Below are 24,747 nucleotides of genomic sequence, written 5' to 3'. Positions count from 1 at the left end.
TTAAGTGTGTGTGTTTAAAAATATATATTTCAAGCATTAATTTATAGGTCCAAAAGGGAAGTGTAGGTACAAGTGTTTGGCAGTTTTCAGGAAGGTTGATTCTAAAATAAACATATACTGTATCTGAATGTACTGCAATAGTACAAAAGAGTCCTTATACAATCCAGGTTGTGTAAGTACACATGGACTATTTGTGGGAGCTCTTCAGTCGTCTGTGCTTCTGTAGTGACTGACCCCCGCTGTCAGTCGGCTGCCACAATAGAGTGCGTGTGGGATGTTGATGTATTTGTGTGACACACTTCATGTGTACCATGTTAAAGGATGTGTAATTTAAACAGTTATGGTTTGAGTGGATATACAAACTCGCCAGCCCGATGTGACGATGAATTGTTCCAAGGTTCCCCCTCCAACGTTCACATCAACACCCATAAACACAAGAGCTGGGTCGGACAAAAGGCTGAATAAGGACGGTGGACTGAGTGCGTTCTTTCAAGTTGAACGAGTGTGGGACTAGATGTGTCCCAATAAAAGAATGATCTGAGTGTGTTTGCTTGAAAGACGCCAATAGCAGAAACTGTCTATGGACTCAATCATTCTTGAACGGTTTACCCACAAAAGGTTAAAGGCTTTATATGCAACTTTTTTCATCCAGCAGATGTCGCTCTTGAGCACCGGCAAGAAACCAAGACAACTCGTGGTGCATTGTTGTGTTAGCATGCTAATGCTAGGGATCTTTATTATGCTCGTATCTTCACACTGCATGTAAATTTACCTGAAATGAGCGTGATCTAGAAACACAGTTAATCAGTGAGTACAGTATGTTATTCTTCTTTTCTCTAGTCCCTCAATTAAACAACTTTTATTCGCGAGGGGAGGATTCAGCCGCCGTCCTGGCGATGTAAACAAGCTGAAGATAGGACTCTGAAAACTCTGTTATTTTCAGAGGATATACTTGATTTCTAGAACATTTAAGCATATAAAGACTTTAAACGCAAAAGAAATATACCATGCAATCCCAGGACATGTCTGCTGAAGTGACAACTTTGTCAAATTGAATGATTCAACACATTGCAAATAACAATTTGAAAAAGTAGTTGTTTGCAGCTATATAGCAGATTATCTAAAGGAAATATATGCTTACTGAGTGGGTTTAATGTATTACGGCCCTCTGATTCTCTTTAAGGCTATTTCTGGGGATGTGTTGGTGACTCAGTCTGCTAATGTGCATGCTAATCAACTGAAGTGTTACAAAAAAAACTGTTCTCCATTTCCGTCTGCTGCCCACTCTTTTTCCTCAGTGTCGAAGTCTGAAAAATCAAATGGAAATATGTCTTGAAGGCAGGCCACAGAGATGCTATGAAAAAAAAAAAAAGTTGTGTTTTGCACACAGCCACATTTGCATAATGTTTGTACGGTCAGATCGTGTTTGCACTCCGTTTATTTGTGTTAGCTGTAACTGTTGACGGATCTCACTTACCAGCAGTGACTCTACAATCGCAAAACACTGACAACAGGAAGCGTGTGTTTTCTTTTAAAGGAGGATCTCTTGACACAGTATCTGTGTTTACAGCATCATGGCCCAACCACTGTCATCACTAAACCCCCCCCGCACACACAAACCCACACACTCAAGACGCACAAACAAAAACCCCTTATTCTCATTAGGAGTGACATACCTGCTCTGTTCTCTCATACTTCCTCCTTTAGAGACCTTTTTCCACTTTTCCTTATCTCTCCCTGTCCCACTCAGAGACTCGCATTCTGCTCTTTATTCCCGTCATCTCAAATTTTTCCATTTTAATCCATCTCTCGTACAGAAAGGTCACATGACTGATATCTGGAGGAGAGGCTGGAGTTTCCAGCGAATGTGCTGCAGATGAAAACATGACCATATGGACACTTACACACATGCACATTGCACAGGGGAATAATAGTATACAACACAATTGTGTGGCTCACACAATACACAAAAAACAAATCTACAGGAAGTCTATTAATAATCCACACACTCCACAAATATGCTCTCATACCGAGCAGCGTGGAGCACAGTGGTCCGTATTGTACCTTCCTGCTTACAGTCGAGCCATTTTCCTCTCATCTTACTCTCCATATCATCTCCATCTCCCACTGAACTTCCTCCCGTCATTACCAGCTGCATGGAGATATGAAGTTTTCTGGCAATATAACCAGCCACAGATGTCAGGAGTCTTGAATGGTGACGGCACTCGTATGTGGGAGCAGTGGGCTACTGGCTGTGTGTCTCTCTCTCTCTCTCTCTCTGATTTCCATCTTCTAGCAGAAGCTGTTGCTCTCAGACACTGTGAAAAACACCCACTGGATTCCTTTCTCGGAGAGTCAGTAATGAGATTGTGGTGATGAGAGCCTTTTTTTTTTTTTTTTTTTTTGTTGGTGAAGGTTATCCAGTCATCTGCTGCTTGTTATGTGTGAGCATGCGTGTTTGTTGAATGTGATGAGGGGCAGAAAGCAGGCTCTGAATGCGATGGTGTTTTGCATGCGTTTCCAGGTAGAGGAGGCTTTAAAAGAAAAGGAGAAGACTTGTGCTGTAGAAAGCAGTGAAAGTATCTGACTCATGGCTGATTGTTTATTATTGCGAGTGACTCTGTGGTCCATGTCAGGAAGCCACGGGAGCATTACTCATTGAACCAGAGAGAATATAGAGATGGAGCCTGCCTCCTTTTTCTGCATATTTATCCTCCTTTTCCCTCTGGGTTGTTATGTGCACATGGTGTGAGGCAAAAAAAACAAAAACTACCGGGAATCCCCATGATGCTGTTACTCCTGATCTTCACTGTGATAACTAATGTGATTTTTTTTTTTACCTTAAAGGGGCCCCTATTTAGCATGCTATGGCTATTTAGCTAAGTGTCACATCTCCTATCTTGTGCTGTCATCGCTGGAAATAGAGATGACACTCAGGAGATATCTTGTCCTCTTCCACCCTCTCACCAGTAACTTCTTATCTGAGATGGTAGGGGGGGTGAAGAAAAGTAGCATAAACACACCCCCCACCCCACCCCACACCCCCTTTCTTTCTTCTGCATCCCCACTAAGTCTGCCGTCACGGACAAGTGCCTGCCAATGTCTGCTTCACTCGGCACAGTGTGCTGCCCGGTAATTGTGTTAAAAGACACAGAATGAAGCGGGATGCTGCTGCGTGAGGCTGTGTGTGAGAGACAGGGATGGACACAGAATAAGCAGAACAATTACAGTACATCCTCTTGTTTCTAATCCCTGTGATTTAGTGTTTCTGTTGTATTTGAAGAAAGTCCCTTATGGTGCACAACTCAGTGCAATAATGCAAAAGCTAATTGGCTAAATGAGAAGGTATGTAGCCTAGTTGTTGCACAATTGTAAAGTCAGTTCAATAGGTTTAGGTTTTAGACTGAAGGACACACAGATAGGGGACGAAGAAAGAGAGTGAGAAATAAGCAGTCTGCTATGATAATTATTATTATTCTTGAAGGGGTTTTAACGCACAGTTGCAATTATACACTGATGACACATGTCGCTGTAACTTCTGCAATATTGAATGTCACTTTAATGTGCATCACTCAAAACTGGGGAAGCGGAGCCTGCTAGAGATAGAGTGGAGAGAGAGAGAGGGGGAGAGGGAGAGATAAAGTCACACTCACGCAAACAGAGGGAGAGAGTGAGGCAGGGAGGGAAGGAGAGAGAGAGAGAGAGAGAGAGAGAGAGAGAGAGAGAAGTACTTAGAGAGGAGACGCATCCTCCGCACAGTGGTGAAAGCAACATCTCCTGCCCGCTTTCCGACAGAACAGCGGAAAAGCGTTTTAGTTGTGTTCCCTCTAAAACTTTGATGCAGCACAACGCGAAGATGTGGATTTATACCCTTCTCTTGCCTCTCTTCGTCGTTTCTTGCTCTGGTAAGTTAAGCGAACAAACATTTTTTTTTTTTTTACAACTGCTCTGGTTGAGCTGCTGCTGCTGCGGCTGCAAAACTGGAGTAAAGAAAGCTGTATTCATGGAACTTTATTGCAGCCTTTTTTGAAATATTATATGACCAGACCTCGTTACGATCTACAGGACGATGCATGTGTCCTTTTAGAATAAATCAATTCTGTTTTGCATCTTACACAGTAAAGGTTGTGCTGTTTAGAATGTACTGTCAGTGCAAGAATGCATCCTTCAAAAAAGGAAAAGCTAGTTTAGAGAGGTGAGAACGATGCTTTTGTCTTTGTTGTCTTTAAGATGGGGCTTTTTTAATGTCATCTCCCTCCAGACTATTCATCCTCACCTGATCAGTGCGCATTACAACGCACGCACTACAACGTGTCAATACATATATATATCTGAAATAGATCACAAGACGAATAAATGAAACGTTAAAGTAAAAAAGAAGCAACCCACTGTCCCACGATATGACCCATATTACAATCAAATTAGAGGTTCAGTCATCCTGTGGTCCTAACAGAGCGCGATTTCGCGGCTCATTGAGCATGCGGGCACTCAGGCAGAGAAACTGCCGAGTCGGTCAAGTTGGCAAACGGACAAACATTATTCCTCCGGTACATACAATGATATGCTCCCCACTTCCCCCAAACAACCAAATAACAGAATTTGAGAGGGCAGCTCTGTTATGGGAAGCTTTTCTTTTTTTTGTTGTTACAGAATAAATGATGAGTAATTAATAAGAAAACAGCTTTCCAGGGACCTTTCAAACAAATTCACCATGTGATGCAGTTTTCTGTGTTGATACCGCCGGCTTAAGTGCAAATAGGAAGAGTTGGAATAAGCAGGAGGAGGAGAAAGGAGGAGAAAGAGGCATGGGTTTCTGTCTGAATGTAAATGTCTGAGTCCAAATCTGCAGATCACTTGCTTATTCAAAGCACTGATTTCTTTGTCTGTCTGTCTGTCTGTGTGTGTGAGTGAGTGAGTGAGTGAGTGACTGAGTGACTGAGTGAGTGTTGTGTGTGAAAACTTCCATAGTAAATTAGAAACACAATGCTAGTCATGCTAGTCATATATGTAAAATAAAATAACAGAAGCTATATATAGTAAAATAAAATTGAAAGACCATGAAGTATGATTAACCTGTTTTAACGATGAGCTTGGATATATTAAAGTCATCTGAGCTGGATTCCCTGTGGTGGCAGAGCCATCAAGCCATAATACAAAACTAGACTGTGTATCAACTGCCAACATAATCTAGTTTCTTGTGAATTGTGATCTTAACTCTATGCAGACGACTGTCAGCTTTACTTGTACAATGCAGGGAGTGCTGCGCTGTCGTGGTTGATTGTGTAATTGTATTTCAGAGGGCAGGAGAAATGCGCTTCAGGACTACCAGAAGACCGATGGTATACGTCTGGTCGTGGTGACTCCTGATTCCTCCCACCTGACCAAAAACAGGAAACTGAGCATGGCCAAGTGTGCCAAAGCGTGCAGTCGCAACAAGAGACTCCCCTTCACCTGCAGGTATGTCTGTGAGCTGCAGTGTTCCTGTTTGCCTTTCTGTAACTCTCCCACTATATTAATGTCAGTTTGCAAGGGTGTTAAGAGGGTGTTTTCAGGTTCATTACTGTAATTATACGTTTGATGGTAATATGCACTGTTGCCTATCCTGTTTGGCAGGCGACTAAGTTGCTTTGCATACTCCTGTGTTTTTGCCTCAAGACACTGAAATAAAACTGTCCATTATGCTCTTCACTTCCCCCCCCCCCCCATCTCATCTTCCTTCTTATTCTCTAGAGCGTTCCTCTATGATCATAAAAACAGGAAATGCCAGTGGCTGTCGTTTGACAGGAACTCACCAGGAGCTCAAAGCGAGGAGGACTTCAACTACCAACTCTATCAAAAGAAAGGTGCCTGTCACTTTTCTCCTTTCTTTTTTTTAACCAACTGAATGTTGGTTTCAAATAGGGGGAGGGGGAGGGGGAGGAATAGGCCTATGTGGGTTTGTTTACTAAAATGTTGTCGCCCCATGTCACCCTCTAAAAAAATGCCCCCCCATGGTCCAGTCAGCAATGTGGCTTCAGTGTAGTTGTTTGTTTTTAGAGCATGTTAAATGATTTTTACATCTCTATAAACGCCCGTTAACAGGGTCATTGTAGCCTTTTAATGATATCATCCCTCAACAGGAAGGCGAGGAAGGGCAAGGACGTTTGTCGTGTTTACTGTGTCGCCGCACATTATGGCCCATTTTCTGTCATTACGTGGTGTTTGTTTAAACGATGGAAACCCCCCCCCCCACCACCCCACTCTTGACTGACCACAACAGTGAACATGCGAGTTGTGCAGCCTCTCTTTACTGGATCCAAATGTTTTTGGGGAAGATTAGGAAAACAGATCTTTTTTTTTTTCCCTCCATGTTACAGCTGAAACATCTCTGTCTGTTTTCTTCATCATCCTTACTGGCTCTGTGTGTGGACAACATTTTACTCGGGTTGTTGCTCATCCCATTGACCTGCTCTCTCTTTTTTTTTTTTTTAAATGTCTTTCTGCCTCTTTTTCTCAGACTATGTTCGGGAGTGCATTGTGGGTGCCGGTCAGAGCTACAGGGGTCGGAGGTCGGTGACAGTGAGCGGGATCCTGTGCCAGGCATGGGCCTCTCCTTTCCCTCACGAACACAAGTGAGAACCTTACGTACATTCACCACAAAAGTCAAACAAAGTTGTGTTCTTACCGTAAGTGCTGACCTGTTTGTGATGCTATTAGCTAGTAGCTTAGGGGCTAGCCTGTACATGTGTGTAAGTGTATACGAGTATGATACATTAGGGCTTGATTAGGCTCCTGGGAGCAGTCATTCATCAGAACTGACCTCATTCTAACGCTTTACAGAGTCACAGATCATTTCCTGCTGCGGCCCTACTTGTTTATCTAGGTGTGCTTGTGTGTATTCGTCTGTGTGTGTTTTGCTCGGATTAGGATCACATCTAATATGCAGCCGTTTGGTTCAGCTTTAGGTATCCCCCAAGTAAATACTCCAGATAAAGCTCATGTTTCAATATGAAGGGCATACTGGCTGATTTAGCTCCCTGTTGAAAAAAACCCACAATTAAATGGGGTTTTAAACAAAAGATTCAAAGGGAAGCAATGCCTCCTGCAGGATTATCAACGTTGGATTAGCAATGATCTTTAGGAAAATACCTGCTAAAGAACAAGATTACTGTATTTATCCTTTACAAAAAAAAAGTCCAACCGAAGTATTTTGTCTTCCGTTCCTGTTGGATGGAGATGCTACATTATTAAGAAAACGAAACACAGGATTTTCAAAGCTTTACATTTCAAACTGATGCACCATCATGTTGTTTCCCATCACCTCTGTAAAAAACAAAAGAGAACATGGGCGATCATTTTCTGTGTCCTTTGAAGGCGATGATTCAAAGAACGCTGAAGAGAACTGAGAAAAAAGAAAGTAAAACAAAGATCGAGTTTATCATGTACAGACAATTAACAGCAATCAGAGTACCTGAAACATGACACACACACACACACACACACACACACACACACACACACACACACACACACACACACGTCAAAGCAGCGGACCAATCAAAGAGGGCAGTGTATGTTTGTGGTGAACCTTCTTTACCAAGTGCTATTAATGTCTCTGTAGATAAGGAAATTAAACCCAGACACTTTGTATGTTTTTATCAGTCAGTCTACAGACATGGGAAACTCACACACACACACACACACACACACACACACACACACACACACACACACACACACACACACACATGCATACACACATACATTGCATTTTCGTCTGTGAAAGGTTTCTTCTGCTATTTTGAGAAGAAAAGGGAAGCTTCATTTCTGCTCCTGTCATGAGCCACTTCGACTGAATTTCAACTTTAGCGCAATCTTTCATCATCATTTGGGAAAAACACAGTTTGACAAAAAAAGTCTGCCCTCCAGGTTCCTCATCACGACTGACGACTGCGGGCCATGTGCTCGCCTGATGTCGAAGATATGAGTCATGTGTGTCGGAGTGTTTACACGACGTTCAGAACCTGCCTCATGGAAAACTAACATTGCTTCAACTCATTAACCTTGTTACTCATATTTGATTTTAGTCAGATTTGCCATCTGTATAACCTCTGTATACTTGTTACTTTCCAATTGGTCGCTTCAAACGGGCAGGTAAAGCAACGGCTCGCTCACAAAATGCGTAGGTGATTCAACAAACTGTGGCCTTGGGTGTTTTTCTTTTCTTTTCGAAAAAAAAAAAAGGTTGCTCTGCTTGTCAGCTGAGGTATTTGGCAGCCAATCGTGGTGCATGTGTCTGTTTTTGTAACTGCGTTTCTTTCTGCTCCTGCAACAGATTCACGTCCAAGAGGTTCAGGAAGAAGGACCTCCGGGAAAACTACTGTCGCAACCCAGACAACTCCACCGCCGGCCCCTGGTGCTTCACCACCGACCCCCGGCCACACCTCAGACACCAGGAGTGTGGCATACCTCAGTGTTCACAAGGTGGGCCACACAAACACAGATTCATGCACATACACATACATACACACACAGATAAAAGGTTATGTATCCATCTGAGCACGCATTTATCTGAAAAATAATGTCCATTTCACATTGCAAATTGCCTCTCCAATTGAGGCTTGATGGTCTGAAATGAGCTGCAGCAAATTACACGATGACACAGATCTTTGGGCGAAGCAAAGCTCGCTGTAACTGTGCTCTTCTCTACCTGTGTGTGTGTGTGTGTGTGTGTGTGTGTGTGTGTGTGTGTGTGTGTGTGTGTGTGTGTGTGTGTGTGTGTGTGTGTGTGTGTGTGTGTAAGGGGAGGAGGGGGGGTTTCCTGCTGTAGCCAGCTGCAGCTGTTTCCAGGTGTGTGGTTCAGTTTATGCTGTCCTCTCTCATTGCATCAGGTTCAGGGGTTTGTAAGTGACTTGAACCTAAAAGAGGACAGAGCTGGAATGTTGGAGGATATTTATCCCCCTGTCGTCTCCTTACAGATAAACTGTTAGCTGTTTCATTCAACCCCCGAGCACATAAAGAGGAGGAGACTTGTTGAGTAATGAGTAAAAAGTTAGATATTTACTTTTCCCAGCGTTTTTTTTTTTTTTTTTTAATGTTATATCACACACACATTACTGTGAGGCGCTGATGTCTCCTGGAACAGGGTGGATGATAAGGACCCCTGTTATCTAATCCCATGGGGATACATGCTGTCAGAGAGGTCTATTTTACACTATATGTATGATAATGCGTCATGGGAATTAGGAACCAGGGCTGTGGTTCGATCAGACAGGATATTCACACGGGCTCCTAAAGACTCACACATGCTGTTTCACCAGGTAATCACTAGTTATGACAGCAGTGATTACTTCTTTTTTTGTACGAGCATTCCAAAGAAAATAACCAGACGTGTTTTCTCCAGAAATTGTCCAGTGTTAATAGGAAACATACACCCATACATGCGACCATGTTGTTGGTAAACACACATGCGCATGCAGCCAGTTGGTTAAAATGTGCTCGGTCATGACAACAGTGGACTCATAAACATCTGGTCCTCATCCACATGCTCTCTGTTGTTTACACTAGACTGTGTGCACTACCACGCAACAAATGGTGCCCTCGCTACATCAAAGAGATCCACGGCTTCATCAGTGCGACACTAATGATATGTCGTTCCATAGATGAAGTGTAGTGTTTTAATGTCTTAACCCTAAGGGAGATCGTTTAAGTTTTACTGGAGCTTCTAGCAAGTGTTGTATAATTATTTTTAGGGCAGAAAATCAGGAACTTCCATTCTGATATACTCTGTTCCAATCTGTGACTGCACTATCATTCTCTGCTCTCCATCATAACATTTAGTGTTCTTATATCTCCATCATAATGGGAATTTTCTTGTTCAGTTTTTTTAAATAACTATGCAGAACTTCAATTTTGTGTTCTGGCTAACCCTGTGAAAATAGGATGCTTTATACCTTTGCTGATCCTGTTGTGTATGGGCACGGTGTTCTCGACTGAAAATCTCATCCTGCCTCCTTTTTACTGCCTAAAGTGAAACTTTCTGGTGGTAAAGGTAAACAAACAAACAAACAAACAAAGGCTCTTTCGGACCGTGAGCTGTATTATGGTTTTGTCATGTTCCGATGTTTTTTTTTTTGGTTTTTTTTTACAGATTGTCTGGTTTGCTTTTGTAGGTCATATAATAGCATTGAGTTTGTTCCATAACCGGTTAAAAAGTCCTAACAGTACACTTTTTTTGTGGTAGGAGGAATGTGTTACAGGTACAACAAAGACAGGCAAATTGACTTTTTTTTTTTTTTCAATTCTTAGTTTCTCTTAAGACGTTGCTCTGTTTGTGTGTCATTGCTGCGTAGTTGAGTGTACGTCCTGTAACGGGGAAGATTACAGAGGACCAATGGACCACACAGAAAGTGGAAAGGAATGCCAGCGCTGGGACCTGGACGGACCACACAAACACCTGTACCAACCCAAGAGGTATAACACACACAAATAAAGACACACAGGCATCTGCATCACACTAAAACCGCACATGGTCAATCACTATTAAGACCACACACACAGATAAACTGTATGTAATTTTACAGTGAAACGCATGAGCATACTCAATGAACTGACAAGGTTTTTTTTTTTTTTTAAGTGGGGCTGTGGTGCACTAACTCTACAGATTAAGTGATCTGGAGTCTTTCCCTGAAAGTGTGCCATCACAATCCAGACTGTAATTGTGTGTTTTTTAGCAGCACTTTGCTGGGAAAACTCTTCAATCCAACTTAATTGGCCCAAATTCCTTTAAGCTCTCAGTAAAGCAAACAAATGTCCAGCCGTGAGATAAGCTTATACCTATTTAAGGGAGGCTATATTTTTTTTTGCCTGCATTAGTATTCCTTACATGATCTCTTTGTGTAAGTGTGTGTGTGCGTGTGTGTGTGTGTGTGTGTGTGTGTGTGTGTGTGTGTCTGCAGTGTGCACATGTGTCTGTGTCGTAAGCCAGTCGTATGGCAGGTGGTCTGGATTAGTATGGGACTCATTAACACATCCTTAATCATCCCGGTGTTTGTGTGAACGAGGTCCCAGACTGCTCATAGGCACTAATGTAATGAGAGGGTCCCACAGACCTGATGCTGCACACCTCGTGGGGGCTGGACGCCTGGAGGGATGAGGGTCTTTTTTGGGGTTGACTTGCTGTGGTAGAGCACCTGTGGTTGTACTGCCCATTATCTCTCCCTCCTTTCACCGAGAGCTAAGCAGATTCACAGATGGAGTCCTTGTTGCACCATTCCAGTTGTTAATGCTTCTGTTGCATGCAATGGTGAATTATCCCTAAACTCTACACTGTTCTCCGAGGGATTCAGACCCAAAATGGAAACATGTTTTTCCTTATTTTTCTCTCTATGGTGATGGTTGGTTAAATGATGCAATTTTTACATATCTGTTATACATATCCTCAATTCAGAGAGTTATGCTATGGGGTAAGCCACATTGTGACACCGTTTTTGTTTCACTTTTTCACTCAAATAAAGCTGCTAAAAAAACTACAATTCTGCATGTTTTTTATTAGGTATCCTGACAAAGGCCTGGATGACAACTATTGTAGGAACCCAGACGGACGCCACAGACCCTGGTGCTTCACCACCGACCCCAGCACACCCTGGGAGTACTGTGACATCAAAGTTTGTGGTAGGCATACACAAGTGGATGTCTGTACATGATTGTACGTGCATGTGTGTGTGTGTGTGTGTGTGTGTCTATGGTTGTGTCATACACAAGTGGAAGTCTATCCATGTTTGTGCGTTGGGGTGTTTGTGTTCTGTACAGGCCCCTTAAAGTGTTACTGACTAAACAAAAATGTACAACTTCCCGTTCCTCTAATTAACAATTCCTCTCCCCATCATTAGCCGGTGCTGTAGAATACACACACACACACACACTCTTACACACATCAACACACAGACTCCCCCCCCCCCCCCCCCCCCCCCCCCCCCTTAGGTTTGGCTCTCTGTTATGTCTTCTCTAATAGCCAGAATGTTTATTTCCCCCTGCGCCACTGACCTGCTGTTTATTGTTCTATGCCAGCTCTTATGTGCGGGAGTCAAACTGCACAGGGCTCGGTGACTGCTCCACATTAACCTCTTGTTACACACACAGACACAACACCCAGGGTCACACACACACACACACACACACACACACACACACACACACACACACACACACACACACACACTTCAAGCAGACTGCTTTCATTACACCTCTTATGTGTGATGGATGTGTGTGTGCTCTTGGTGTTTGTGTAACATCTGTTTTTGTTTGTCTGTACATTTGTAGTAAAGCAGCAGATAGTGTATGATCTAACCTGTGATCAGTGATGATGAGTCACTGAAACAGCCACTGTGGTCCTGTTGAACATGAAACTGAGAGCGTGTTGTTGTTGGGCTATGCATCTCTCTCCTGAGTGTGTGACTGGGCCTGTTTTGCCTGCTACAATCATCTGCAGTCCTGGCACCATGTTTACTAGATGGCACTCCTCCATGTGGACCCTGTGATTCACCGCTCCCCACCTGGTTTCCCCCCCACCCCCCTCTAAAAAAAAACTGTCTCCCATCCTGCACTGTCTGCATCTTTTTCTTGGTGTGTCTCTTTACTCTCTGTCCGACTCTGATTTGGGAGTTTGATGGGAACCAACCAACTTTTACTTTACGACCCAGTTAGTCTAATAATCTAAAAAAAAAAAAAAAAAGGCAGGGAGGGGAGAGCTGGAGACGGAGAGAGACAAAGTGTTCTTTTGTCAAAGCCTGCTCTTTTGTTTACCGCCACAACTAGTGCGTATCTATTTTTAGACGCACTGATTGAAAATGTCGGGTTTAGAGTGTTGATCATTTGCGGTCCGACACAAAGGTTCAGGCCAATGAAACAACACCAATTTAATTAACAGCCCTTCTATTGAAAAAAAGTAGAGCTGATAAAAAAAAAAAAATTCACTGCCTAGACTTCTAATTTTGGCCAGATCAGCCTTAACATACTGTCAGTCAAACCCAATGAGCGGGCCGTTTTGTGGAAGGCAGGTGGTAAAGACATTAAATCTGTCTCCTCTGTGAATATCTCCAACTGTTTATAATTATCTTCATAATGTATGTGCTACAAAAACCCCTGATATAAACCAGATAGGGAAATAAGGGAAGTATTTGCAGCTCAAATGTAAACACATTAAAGACCTGCGAGTCCAGACACAGTGGTATTTTCAGGCCAATTCATTCTGGGCACCACTCCTTATCCGTGCAAATTGTCAATTACAGTTTGGAACATTGGGTGTTAACAGTGGGGAGATAAAATCCTGCTATGTGTGATTTTTACGACTGGGATGGAGACCTCCGCATTATGTTTTTTTGAGTGGGAAGCAATAATAGAAGGGCAGGGGGAATAGAAAAAACATGTATTGTGATGTGGTTCACCAATGTTTAAGTGGAGCCAGTTTACCTAAACTCTTTGTAGTTTACTCGTTTCCAACCCTCTCTGCAGATCATCATTTTTCTTAATTATAGTTTCCCACATATCTCCATCAATTGCATCCAGACATGGAAGTTATGTGAGTCTCAGCTTTTTCTGTCCAAATTGCAGCTTATATTCCAAGTTCTTTTTCTATTTTGAACCTGAAAATTCAGGATGGAGTAGATTTTTGGGAATGACCTACTGTAGCACAAATATAATCCTTTGCTACCTTAAGTTTTCTGTATGTGTCTTAAATATAGGTGTTCGGTTATTTTGAAAGTTGTCGATATTAAACCTCATACTATAGGGTTGTAACCAAGCAGCAACCTCAAGTTTTTTAAAAATGAAGCCAATGCAGAAGTGCAAAATCCCGCAGTTCATCGAGTGTCCACTTGAGGCTGGCTCCAGGAATCCTGGAAGTCACATACACACCACAGCCAAAAAAGCAGTTTTTACAGTACACATTAACATGTATACAGCCTGGTACAAGAAAAATGAAATAGGGCTGATTATTTATTGACATCATGGGCACATATTGTAGAGGGGGTGATTTATTTATTTATTTATTTTTTAAATGACTCCATTTAGATTTTGTGAATGATACGTGTTATCCATAGTAAGGCGCGTAGCTGACATCATTGACAGGTGGGCGAAATGATACGGTTCATCAACAGACTTAAAAACCTGCCTCAGCTCCAGCTCTCAGCCTGTCGTTAGATCGACTGAGAGTTAAGCTGCCGATGAGCCTCTGGAGCCCCTCCCCCCCCCCCCCCGTAACAGATGGCTTAAACGTCACTCAGGCTTCGTCCATTTAATATCTACAGTATCTGGTTGTTACCTGCTGAGGGGTTCTTCAGCATTTTATTGATTTTTCATATTCTTTTGCTCTTTCACAGAAACATCTCCGAAAAGCAATCTGGTTGAAACCACGCAATGTTACCAGGGCAGAGGAGAAAGTTATAGGGGGACAGTGGACATATTGCCCACCGGCCTGACCTGCCAACGCTGGGACTCCCAGTATCCCCATAACCACACGTTCATACCTGAAGCCTACCCTTGCAAGTGAGTCTCACTATCGCTTTAAAAACAGCCACACACTCAGCTTGTCAACCTGCATGCGTTTATCTCTGCATAGATTACTGGATGACTTTCCCTGTTTTTTTTTTCCAGAGACCTGAGAGAAAACTACTGCCGCAATCCAGATGGCCAACAACTCCCCTGGTGCTTCACGACGGACCCAAGAGTCCGCACGATGCCCTGCACCAACATCGTTCAGTGCGGCACCCAAAACAAGCCTGTCAGTGGTGAGAAACTCATGGCTTTATTTAACAATCAAAACGGGATTTTTCTCTTCTTCTGAAGCAGAGAAATAATTCAGCATTTTCATATTTTGTAGACAGCTGAGTTCACATGAGACCCTGTAGCCGCTCATATTGGCTTGTAACCCCAGTGTTGTATCCCTGCGGAGATCTGTAGTCCTATAAGACTGTGGGAACTGACCACCATGTCTCACACTAACCAACTCTGACAGCCGCTCAACGTCACAGACTGTCAGGTCTTACTGGACAGGGGAAGATGGAGTGGAGGGATTAGTGCTGGATGGGATTCTTGTCTGGGTAGCATGAGATGTTTTAAGGCAAAGATGTAGATCAATGGCTGAGTGCACAAATGCAAAATGCCCCAAGAGATCTTCTGGGGGATATGTCTTTGAGATTACTTGGACTTGCACTGGGATTATAAAATCTCTCGGTGGTCGTGTTGTGGTCTACCCTTTTTGGGGTTTGAATACATTCCCACATGTAAAATTAGGTGCAGGGTGACGGATAGTTTAAAAATCGTATTTATGTGTTTTTCAAAGGAGAGCTTCTGAGTTCTGCCAATTCAAGCTGCAACCACAATAGCGAGAAGTTTTTCTTTGTGTGATTGACTACACCTCGGGTTGTTTTCTTTGTTCTTTTTCTACAGCGATACTTCACGGCAAAGACTGCACAAACTATTGTTGTGATGGCTACAGAGCTTACATTATTTAGCACAGCCTATTGTGTTTAATTAAAAAAAAAAGAAAAAAGGGAAAAAGCATTTTCTTTGTACAGACATGAAGTAGGAAGAATACCCGTCTCATCTTGTGTCCCCTTCTTGTCCAAATACAGACTGCTATGAAGGCTTTGGAGAGAATTACCAAGGAGAGCTGTCGAGGACTAGATCAAACCTGCCCTGTGCTCCCTGGAGAGACCACAGCACCAGGTCGGCCTACTAGATCTCTTTTTTCTTTCTGACCTATAATAACTTTCCCAAACTCCAGGATGATGCAGAAAACAGACTTGTCTCATCATTAAACTGTTAGACGAGCTCAAGATGTCAAACAACCCAACCGCACATAACTCATCAGAGAGAGTCTAACTGAGGTATGAAAAGCTGAATCAAAAGAAACCACTGATAATGAGCAGAAGAGATGCACACTTCACACGTTTCATTAGGAGGAAGATGTCGTTTCAGCGCCGTCAGCTGATCAAGTCAGGTCTCTAAGTTTCTCAGAGGAGAAAACGGCCCCTAAGGGTGCCGTGACTAGCATCTCTAGCATCTCCTAATGGCTGGAGACCTGATGACCTAACGCAGCTGGAATGACTCCCAGTGATAAGTTGGCTGGGGGATATACACTTATACCTATGACCCCAAACTCCTCCTTTGTAGGGAACACTTCAAAGCCAATCAGCTGCACTGCTTGGCTCCTGCACCAGGGGTCAAAGGTCAGGGTTAGTGAGTCACACTGAGTGCTGACTGTTTTGCTAGATGCTAGAAATAATACATACATTATCCAAACATAGATTTGAAAAACTAAGGATCGCTTGTGATTTTGGTACCCAGCTTCCCTCTTCTGTTTCCCTTTTTACCCCATACCATATAACCCCTTTGAATTCAGTGTGGGAACGAGCTCTGTTTGCGGTTTTACAATTCTCACGTGTGGGATATTTCTGCATGAGCACATTTAATACATTTGAGTGTAGGTGGGTGCATTCTGTCTCGGTGAGTAATTTCGCTGCAGATCACCTTCTTATCTTGTCCACAGAGACAGAGCCTACACAGCTGTGCAGTTTTGATTGTCTAGATCGTATCTGACTAATTTAGTTTGGCTTAATAGTTATAAATCGCAGACAAATACTTTTTTGCTTTCATCAGGTGCCAAGTTCTTTTCTCAAAGAGGCATATGCAAAAAGTAAATTAAAAAAGTCACATTATGTTTAAAATGAATCTCTAGCATGTTGAGCGTTTGACGGGAGAGAATGAGTTGTTAGATCTTTTTTTTTTTTGTGTGTGTCTGTGTGTTTGTTCAGTGGTGAGAGGGGAATGCTGATGGCCGGGCTGGAGGGAAACTACTGCAGAAACCCTGATAAGGACAAACATGGTCCCTGGTGCTACTCCAACAATTCTGCCATTCCCTGGGACTACTGCAATGTCAAACCATGTGAGTGCATGCAATACCTTCAACAATAAACACAATCAGAAATAGAAACACAGCGAGTAAAAAAAAAAAAAAAAAAAAATCCAGGTGACTTTGAGAAATCGAAAAATTGTTCAGGATTTTCTATTCGGGCAGAGCTTGTGGATTTGTTTGCACACTATATTGTGGTGTGTCCCACTTACACACACACACACACACACACACACACACACACACACATACACACACACAGATTTTATGTCCACTGTGTAGATATGTCTACACTGACAGGTCACTGTGTGTCTTAAAGGAGATTCACAACTCATCCGGAAGACAGGGAAGAGCTCTTTCTAACCATTCCCACATGTGGCTCTTGAGTGTGTGTGTGCGTGTGTGTGTGTGTGTGTGTGTGTGTTTGCCTGTTTTTGATCATTACTCTGTGTTAGTGGCGTTGTGTTTCTCTGACGTTGGTGTCTAAAGTAAGTCTGGCCAATAAAATTGTATATTTAAACCAGACTTGTACCAGCTAATAAAAGACCTGACACTAGTTCTGCATGTTTGAAATAAACATTTCCCATACTTACCATCACAAGTCTGGTTTTGCACTCAAAGCTTTTGTGATCAAGAGATGTTAAGGTTATTTATTTTCTAAATCATTGGTTTTGCTTTTGATATGAAACCAGAACTTTTACACCTCAATGTGAGGTTGCCTCTTTACCTGAAAATGTAAATAACGCCTAATCATGTGTTTCTCTCTTCTCGTCTTTGCAGGTGACTCTTCTCAGAACACCATTCCTCTTGGTGAGTATCTGTCAGCTGCTCCGTCTGTTTGTATTTGTGCGGGGCTCAGTTTCTGATCTGTATTTGAAAGCCTGTGATTGTTTTAATGTTTTTATTAATTATTATTTGGTCTCCAGCTCTCTTATGCCACATGATGCGCTACATTATTTTAAGATAAGATAAGATAAGATAATCCTTTATTTATCCCACAACGCGGAAATTGACATTGTTACAGCAGCAAAGAGCAAAGACTGTAAACAAAAAAGTGAACACAGTACAATTTAAATAAAAAATGAAAAATGTACAAAAAAAATAAAAAATTGTCAAGGGGGCATCTGTTTTTGTGCAGTTGTGTGTATAAACAGAACAAGTGTGTGTGTGTGTGTGCAGTGTGTGTGCATTTTTCTTTCCACATAATAACTCAAGTACATAAGATATAGCCCTTCATCACTTTACATAAGGAGTTTAAATTACACCCATGTGATACATAAACAGTCTCACTTACCACCTTAATGAATAGCCTCATTAGTGTATGGGTTATGTTTTGTATACTGCAATGGTTGTTATATGGGCTCATTAGGCAGCTCAAGTGCCTCTTGTATTTTATCCGTGTAAACAATAACTCACCATTAAATTATATATCTGCCTGTGCATGTAAATGCATGTCCTGTTACATACTGCTGTAAACTTCACAGTGGAATATATTATTTAATATATATGTGTGTGTGTGTATGTTTGTTTTTTCTGTAACCTTCTCTACAGGTGAGCTGTCCTCTGTGGGGTGCTTTGTCCATAAAAGAACCAGGATAGTTGGAGGAGCTCCAGTGGGCATATCTGACGGCAGTTGGATGGTCAGCATACAGAAAGGGTATGGCGATGCATTTCATATTTGGCACATTTTTGTCCTCCTCCACTGAAGGAGAACAGTAGAGAATGCTGACTTGAATTCTTTAGAAATTTCAGGGGAATTTGTTTCCCCCTTTTTTTTTATTCTCGTGAAGGGTTTAAATGCCCCTTCAGAGGGAATCCTACAATGCCTCATGGTCTAAAATGTGCAAATCTGGTGGATTTTTCTATGATTTTACATAAAGTTGCAGCCTTGATGGAAAATATTTATTGTTCATATGCACGCTGCATCCTCTGGTGTGGAAAATATTAAGCCAATGTTGAAAAGTAAAAACTGCAGTGCCTTGAGTGTCCACTTGAGGCCGGCTACAAAAGTCAAAGAATCCCCATCAGGTCCCATATTAAAATGCACATTTGTGGTTTGGTCTCTAGCTCATTTCTCAGTTTGTAATAACTGTACGGGGGAAGTTTTTAAAAGTCTTCCATGATGCATCCGTTTGGATTTTAAGAAGGCTGCATTTGCATAACATGGAGTATTGCTAAGTTGAATGACAGGTAGGCACATTGTAGCCATTTGCCAGGAGGCTTAAGATCTGCTCAACTCCACATCTTTGCCTGTTTCTAGATTGATCGAGAGTTAGGTGGAGATAGCATTTCCAATAATTCAGCTTCAGGAGAGTAAAAAATGAGTGATGTGGCTGAGATTGTGTCCATGTTTTGTACATGCTATGGTCATACATAGCATCACAGAGATATAGAACCCACCTTGGCTTTTTATTAGGCTTTATGTGCTACTTTTTTGATCCAGCAGATGTCGCCCTTAAGCACCAGCATGAAACCAAAACAACTCGTGGTTCATTGTTGTGTTAGCATGCTAATGCTAGCGCTCTTTATTATGCTCGTATCTTCACACTGCATGTAAATTTACCTGAAATGAGCGTGATCTAGAAACACAGTTAAGCAGTGAGTACAGTATGTTATTCTTCTTTTCTCTAGTCCCTCAATTAAACAACTTTTATACACGAGGGGAGGAGTCAGCCGGCCGTCCGGGCGATGTAAACAAACTGAAGATAGGACTCTGAAAACTCTGAAAACATCACAGACAGTGGGACTCGGGTGTTACACCCATTGTAGACAGTCATGACTCACAAAGTTATTTTCAGAGGATATACTTGATTTATATTATATTTAAGTGTGAAAAATCACACAAAGACTTTAAATGCATCTTATAGTCACAAATAAAAAAATTTTAACCTTTTTTTTTAGAATTCTGTCAGTCTTTAAATTCTCTTATCTGAACAGTTAACATGACACAGTACACTCAAACAGCCATACGTTGATTAATACATTGTACTGCATTACTACCTTATATCTACATCATCTAACATTTTTGGTGAATATCATTGATGTGAATTCCAGACTATTTCATGGTAACTTAAAACTATCGATGTCCTAAATAAGTCATTGATGTATATATCTATTTTTTTACTTTGCCCTCTCTTTAGGTCGATGCACTGGTGTGGAGGCTCACTAATACGAGAGGAATGGGTGCTCACTGACAGACAGTGCTTCTCCTCATGGTAACTTCATTGCTCGCTCTCTGTTAATGTCATTTCTTTCCCTAAAATTCCCATTGCTCGAAAGTTTATGGTCTGTTATACCCTTAGTGTATACAGTGTAAGATTTATGTTTGTAGTTTGATATGTTTTTCTCTTTATTGAAGCACAACCTCCTAAGCAGCTCTCTGCAGTATGTACCTATCAATCTGTGCAAGGCAAGTGAGCTATTTTATTAAGTTTTAACTCTCGCCTTGTGCCTGTCCAGTGTTCCGGACCTCAGCGAGTATCGGGTGTGGTTAGGAGTCTCAGATATTGGAGACGGCGCTCCCGACTGGTCCATGAGACAGGAAGTCAGCATAGCTCATGTGATATGTGGTCCTGAGGGCTCCAGCTTAGCCCTCATAAGGCTGTCTAAGTGAGTACCTGGGAAAGTCATCTCACAGATACATTGTCATATGTTTGTGTGCATTTTTGATTTTGTTTTTTTTACTGTATGTGTTCATTCATTCTGTCCAGGCCTGCCCTTCCAGCAGACAATGTTCATACAATTCAGCTACCTGTGGCTGGGTGCTCAATCCCAGAAGGAACAATGTGTAAAATGTACGGCTGGGGAGAAACTAAAGGTAATGATATTCTATATTGGACAATAACTGCTGATGTTGTATTCATACGTTCCCTGTAGGTTTGTGATATATTGCTTTTATATTGGATTTCTCCTTCAGCAGTCTTGGATTGATCTATATCATTTCATGAAATTATTTTATAAAGGTGGATGTGAAATGTATATTGTAACCCTAAATCTAAGGCCTGTTATTTTTTTAACCATAGGTCAGTCCTTCTTGCTGGGTGGCTTTCTATGCACAAAATGAAACGTTTGAATGTGCTATGATTTCTGCAAGAACATTCAGACTTCCCCCACTCTTTGCTCAGATTGTGCCAAACGTAGGAGTCTAAACATGGGTAATTAAAAATGCAATCTTTTAACACTTGCAGGCACTGGCCATGATGACGTACTAAAGGCGGTCAGCCTACCCATCGTCAACAACGAAAGGTGTAGAGAGATGCACAGAGGGAGCCTTCACATCACCAACACCAAGATCTGTGCAGGAGGCAAACGGAACGAGGGAGTGTGTGAGGTAAACTGTTACTCTTTCATAATTATCTTCCTTAATGAGGGGCTTCTCAGCATTCAAGCATGAAGCGAATAACTGTTAAAAAAAACAGCGCTCAGAATAAACACTCCAGACTGAGAATTCACATGGAGAATTCTGTCCTCTGTTGGTAAACAAGAATAGAGCGTTAGACCCTTTAGAACACATAATTGTTCTCAGGGTGAAGCATCAGCTCCTCAAAAGCTCGGTTGGATTTCACATCGTAGACACATGTTCTTAGAATCCGTAGGCTTAGTATTCAGTCTGTAGAAAATGGAGCAGCTGGAGAGTGTTGCAATACATTTCATCAGCGATCAAAGCCTTGTGCTTGTGGTGTATAGCTCTGGAAAAAAAGCTGTCCATGTTCACAAATGGTGTAGTGCTGGCTGTCTTTGAGAGCATAAAAAAAAAATGCTTTCTTTAAACGTGAAACAGTAATGATAGCCACTTGTCAACCACTAAACCAAGAAAAAATCTGTTTTCTTCTGCAGAGGGATTACGGCGGCCCTCTCGTTTGTCAGGACGGCGACATCAGGGTGATTGTGGGAGTCAGCGTCCACGGCAGAGGCTGCGCCCGCGCCAACCAGCCTGGCATCTTCATCAACGTGCCCTTCTACACGCAGTGGATCTACAAGGTCTTCAGATACTACCCCAACCCGGAGACCATCTAGAGACTTCAAAAAGGACCAAAGACATTCTCCATGGGGACTAAACAAACCTAGAGCTGCTACCTTATGTAAACCCAGCAGTACACTCAGGACACATGGTTTTTCTATGTTGTTCATATCTACATTTCCCACAGACTGATAATGAATCTGATCGAAGGAAACACTGTGAAGTAAGACTTGAACACACCATGTGGTCAAATGAAGAGTAAAAGTGGATGCCATTCATATCTTAGACATAGGATATAGATTGCTAAAGCAGCTAATGGTAAAAGAAGGGACCATTTAAAGGGATACTTCACACATTTGCATTAATCTTTGTATCGTTAGAAACCTGGTAGTATTTTTGAATGGTCGTGCATCCCGCCCTCATTTTCCACTGAGAAGGGAAATCTTTGTATTTCTGAGTCTGAAAAGGAGCTTCCAGTGACGCAAATATCGTCATTTTGCGTCATCGGAAGCTGTTACGGTTAGCGGGGTGAAACTACAACGCTAGTTCCTGATATTTTCGACCACTGAAGCTACAGACCTATCCCTCTGGGATTAATAAAGTATTTCTGATTCTGATTCTGAACTAGAGAACCTTAGTGGGTGTGGCCTGTGGTGCTGTGCATTCTGGGATTTGGTGTCTTTCATCCACATGAGCCAAAAAGACACTTTCTGCCTTTTCTCAGCCAAGAAGGCACCAACTTCAAAATGTATTTCACATTTCTACATATATGACCCAATGTCAATACAGATTCATGTCTCAATGGGTGAAGTATCCCTTTAAAACGTTATACGTGACAGTAACAAGGACATGTTTATCTTGGGTTGAGTTCGGAGCAAACCAGGCATTTTTTTTGTTACTTTCATTCCTTTGGGTAGCAGATTCACCCGAGTGATATGTGTGCATGTGAATACTCTTGATTCCTGGCATTACTTGAACGTTTTTTTGAACACCAAAGTGCAGTGGTTCAGAAGCTCCCCCTCTGTCGAGTACATCAATGGGCCACTTAGAAAAACCATCCAGAGGTATAGGGCAATGTTAAGGGGCACTCTTTACCCAGCTCCAAGCATCTTAAAGGGGGCTTGGATAAAAGTGGTTCTTACTGTACATAGTATTTTAATGAGTGTATTTGTGACACTCTTAAGCTGATTTGGGTCTTATAGATCTATGACAAGAGAGCGGTGATGTCGTGTTCGGCGTATTAATGATGTACAGTGTTGTACATACAATCTGCATTTCAGCTTTCGGCCTAGTTTTTTGTTTTCGGCAGTATGGAAACACCAAATCAAAATTCCATTTAGCTTTTCAGGATTTTAAAGTCAACACATGACTGTTTAGAGTATACATACTCTTTGCATTCTGTGTAGTTTTGAAGGAATGCTTAGCTAGTAATAAGGCCTTATAGGATTTGAATAAAGCAGGACATGTAACATTGAAAAAACCAAATATTTCCTTGAACTCATGTTTTGATTCAGTGTCAGTGTGGGTATGTGTGTGAATCTGCTTTTGTGCATTTTCTCTGCAGCAGTGTCAGTATGTCAAATTACAACTGCAGAAGTGTGTGTGTGTGTGTGTGTGTGTGTGTGTGTGTGTGTGTGTGTGTGTGTGTGTCTTAGTGTCGGAGCAGGAGCTGAATGAATTATCCTCTCCCCACACTCAGACCTTGGCGGACCTCCAGTTCCAATCCACTCTGGATATAAGCGTCACAAAGACTGTCACTTCAAACTTTGTCGGGGAGAAGAAGAAGAAGAGACTCTCTTTGTCGCGACATTGTCTGTAATTGTGGCTCCTTAACGGCCATTGAAACAAATTAACACAGCTCCTCTGGTAGTGTAAATGACTGAGATAGCTTTTTATTAAAACTGCATTATGTCTGTGAGAGTGAGAGTGAGTGTGTGTGTGGTTGTGTGAGCGCTGAAAGATGCTGCAAGCTGCTATATTCTACAGGTTGTACAGTAATGTCTTAATGTTCCTCTGTATTATATACATTCATTATAAAGTGTCATCTTATCCGAAAGTGTTCGATTATTAACACTTTATAATTATTTTGAAATGTTCAATAATGTCTGTCACTATATTAAATGTTTTTTTTTTTTTAAATCTATGAGTTTCAAGTTCTTTTGTATTTTAAAATGTCACTTTTTTTTTATAATTTTGAGAGTTTAGAATTGCAAATCTGCAAATCAGAGGTGGCTCCTCGTCGTGCCTGCTGTGTTGATTAAATCAGGACTGTTGTGCTTCCCCGCCAGTAGATGGCACCACAGCAGCACAAAGACTACAAACATGTCTCGGTAATCTTGCTAATCTCTCTCTCTCACAAGAACTCACACATGACATTAAAAGCCCCAGCCCCATCTAGTTACATGCACAAACACACACACACACACACCTACACACCTACACCCCCCCCCCCCCCCCCTTGTAGCTGTTCTAGATCAAATACTTTCACTGAAGGGAAGTATTCTGCAGGCGCCTCATTCAGGATTTGAACCACATGGAGTGACAGATATCTGGGGAATATGATTGTATGTTTATGTGTGTGTGTGTGTGTGTGTGTGTGTGTGTGTGTGTGTGGAGGGGTTGATTGAGAAACGGAGAGAGTGAGGGGGAAAGCTGGAGATTAGTTTTGATTCCTTGATGCCGTATTATAGAATATATGGAGCAAGCAGAAAATACACATGGATAGCATTTTCTGTCGCCATGCGCACTTTGTGCATAGATGCTGACACAACGCACATGTTTACAGTACACACACACACACACACACACACACACACACACACACACACACACACACACACACACACACACACACACACACACACACACACACACACACACACACACACACACACAC

General features: G+C 42.0%; 1 protein-coding gene across 1 annotated transcript; it reads left to right on the top strand.

The window, feature by feature from the left end:
- Positions 1-3,717: 3,717 nt before the first annotated feature.
- On the top strand, positions 3,718-24,001 carry hgfb (hepatocyte growth factor b). Its single transcript, XM_061035188.1, has 18 exons — positions 3,718-3,905; positions 5,298-5,457; positions 5,731-5,843; positions 6,497-6,611; positions 8,315-8,463; positions 10,332-10,452; positions 11,534-11,652; positions 14,358-14,523; positions 14,632-14,765; positions 15,612-15,705; positions 16,794-16,924; positions 17,672-17,701; positions 18,443-18,548; positions 20,032-20,106; positions 20,351-20,500; positions 20,602-20,708; positions 21,079-21,221; positions 21,728-24,001. Exons 1-18 carry the CDS (start codon positions 3,839-3,841, stop codon positions 21,905-21,907), a joined length of 2,160 nt encoding a protein of 719 aa, XP_060891171.1. The 5' UTR covers positions 3,718-3,838; the 3' UTR covers positions 21,908-24,001.
- Positions 24,002-24,747: the final 746 nt, after the last annotated feature.

Source organism: Labrus mixtus, chromosome 4, assembly GCF_963584025.1.
Source record: "Labrus mixtus chromosome 4, fLabMix1.1, whole genome shotgun sequence".
Classification (NCBI taxonomy): Eukaryota; Metazoa; Chordata; class Actinopteri; order Labriformes; family Labridae; genus Labrus; species Labrus mixtus.
The sequence above is the reverse complement of the archived record's forward strand: the minus strand, read 5'-3'. Positions and strand labels throughout refer to the sequence as shown.

Coding starts and splice junctions, on each gene's coding strand:
- hgfb (XM_061035188.1), top strand. CDS start 3,839: ATGCAGCACAACGCGAAGATGTGGATTTATACCCTTCTCTTGCCTCTC. Junction 10,453..11,533: donor CACCTGTACCAACCCAAGAG/GTATAACACACA, acceptor GTTTTTTATTAG/GTATCCTGACAAAGGCCTGG. Junction 21,222..21,727: donor GGAACGAGGGAGTGTGTGAG/GTAAACTGTTAC, acceptor TTTCTTCTGCAG/AGGGATTACGGCGGCCCTCT.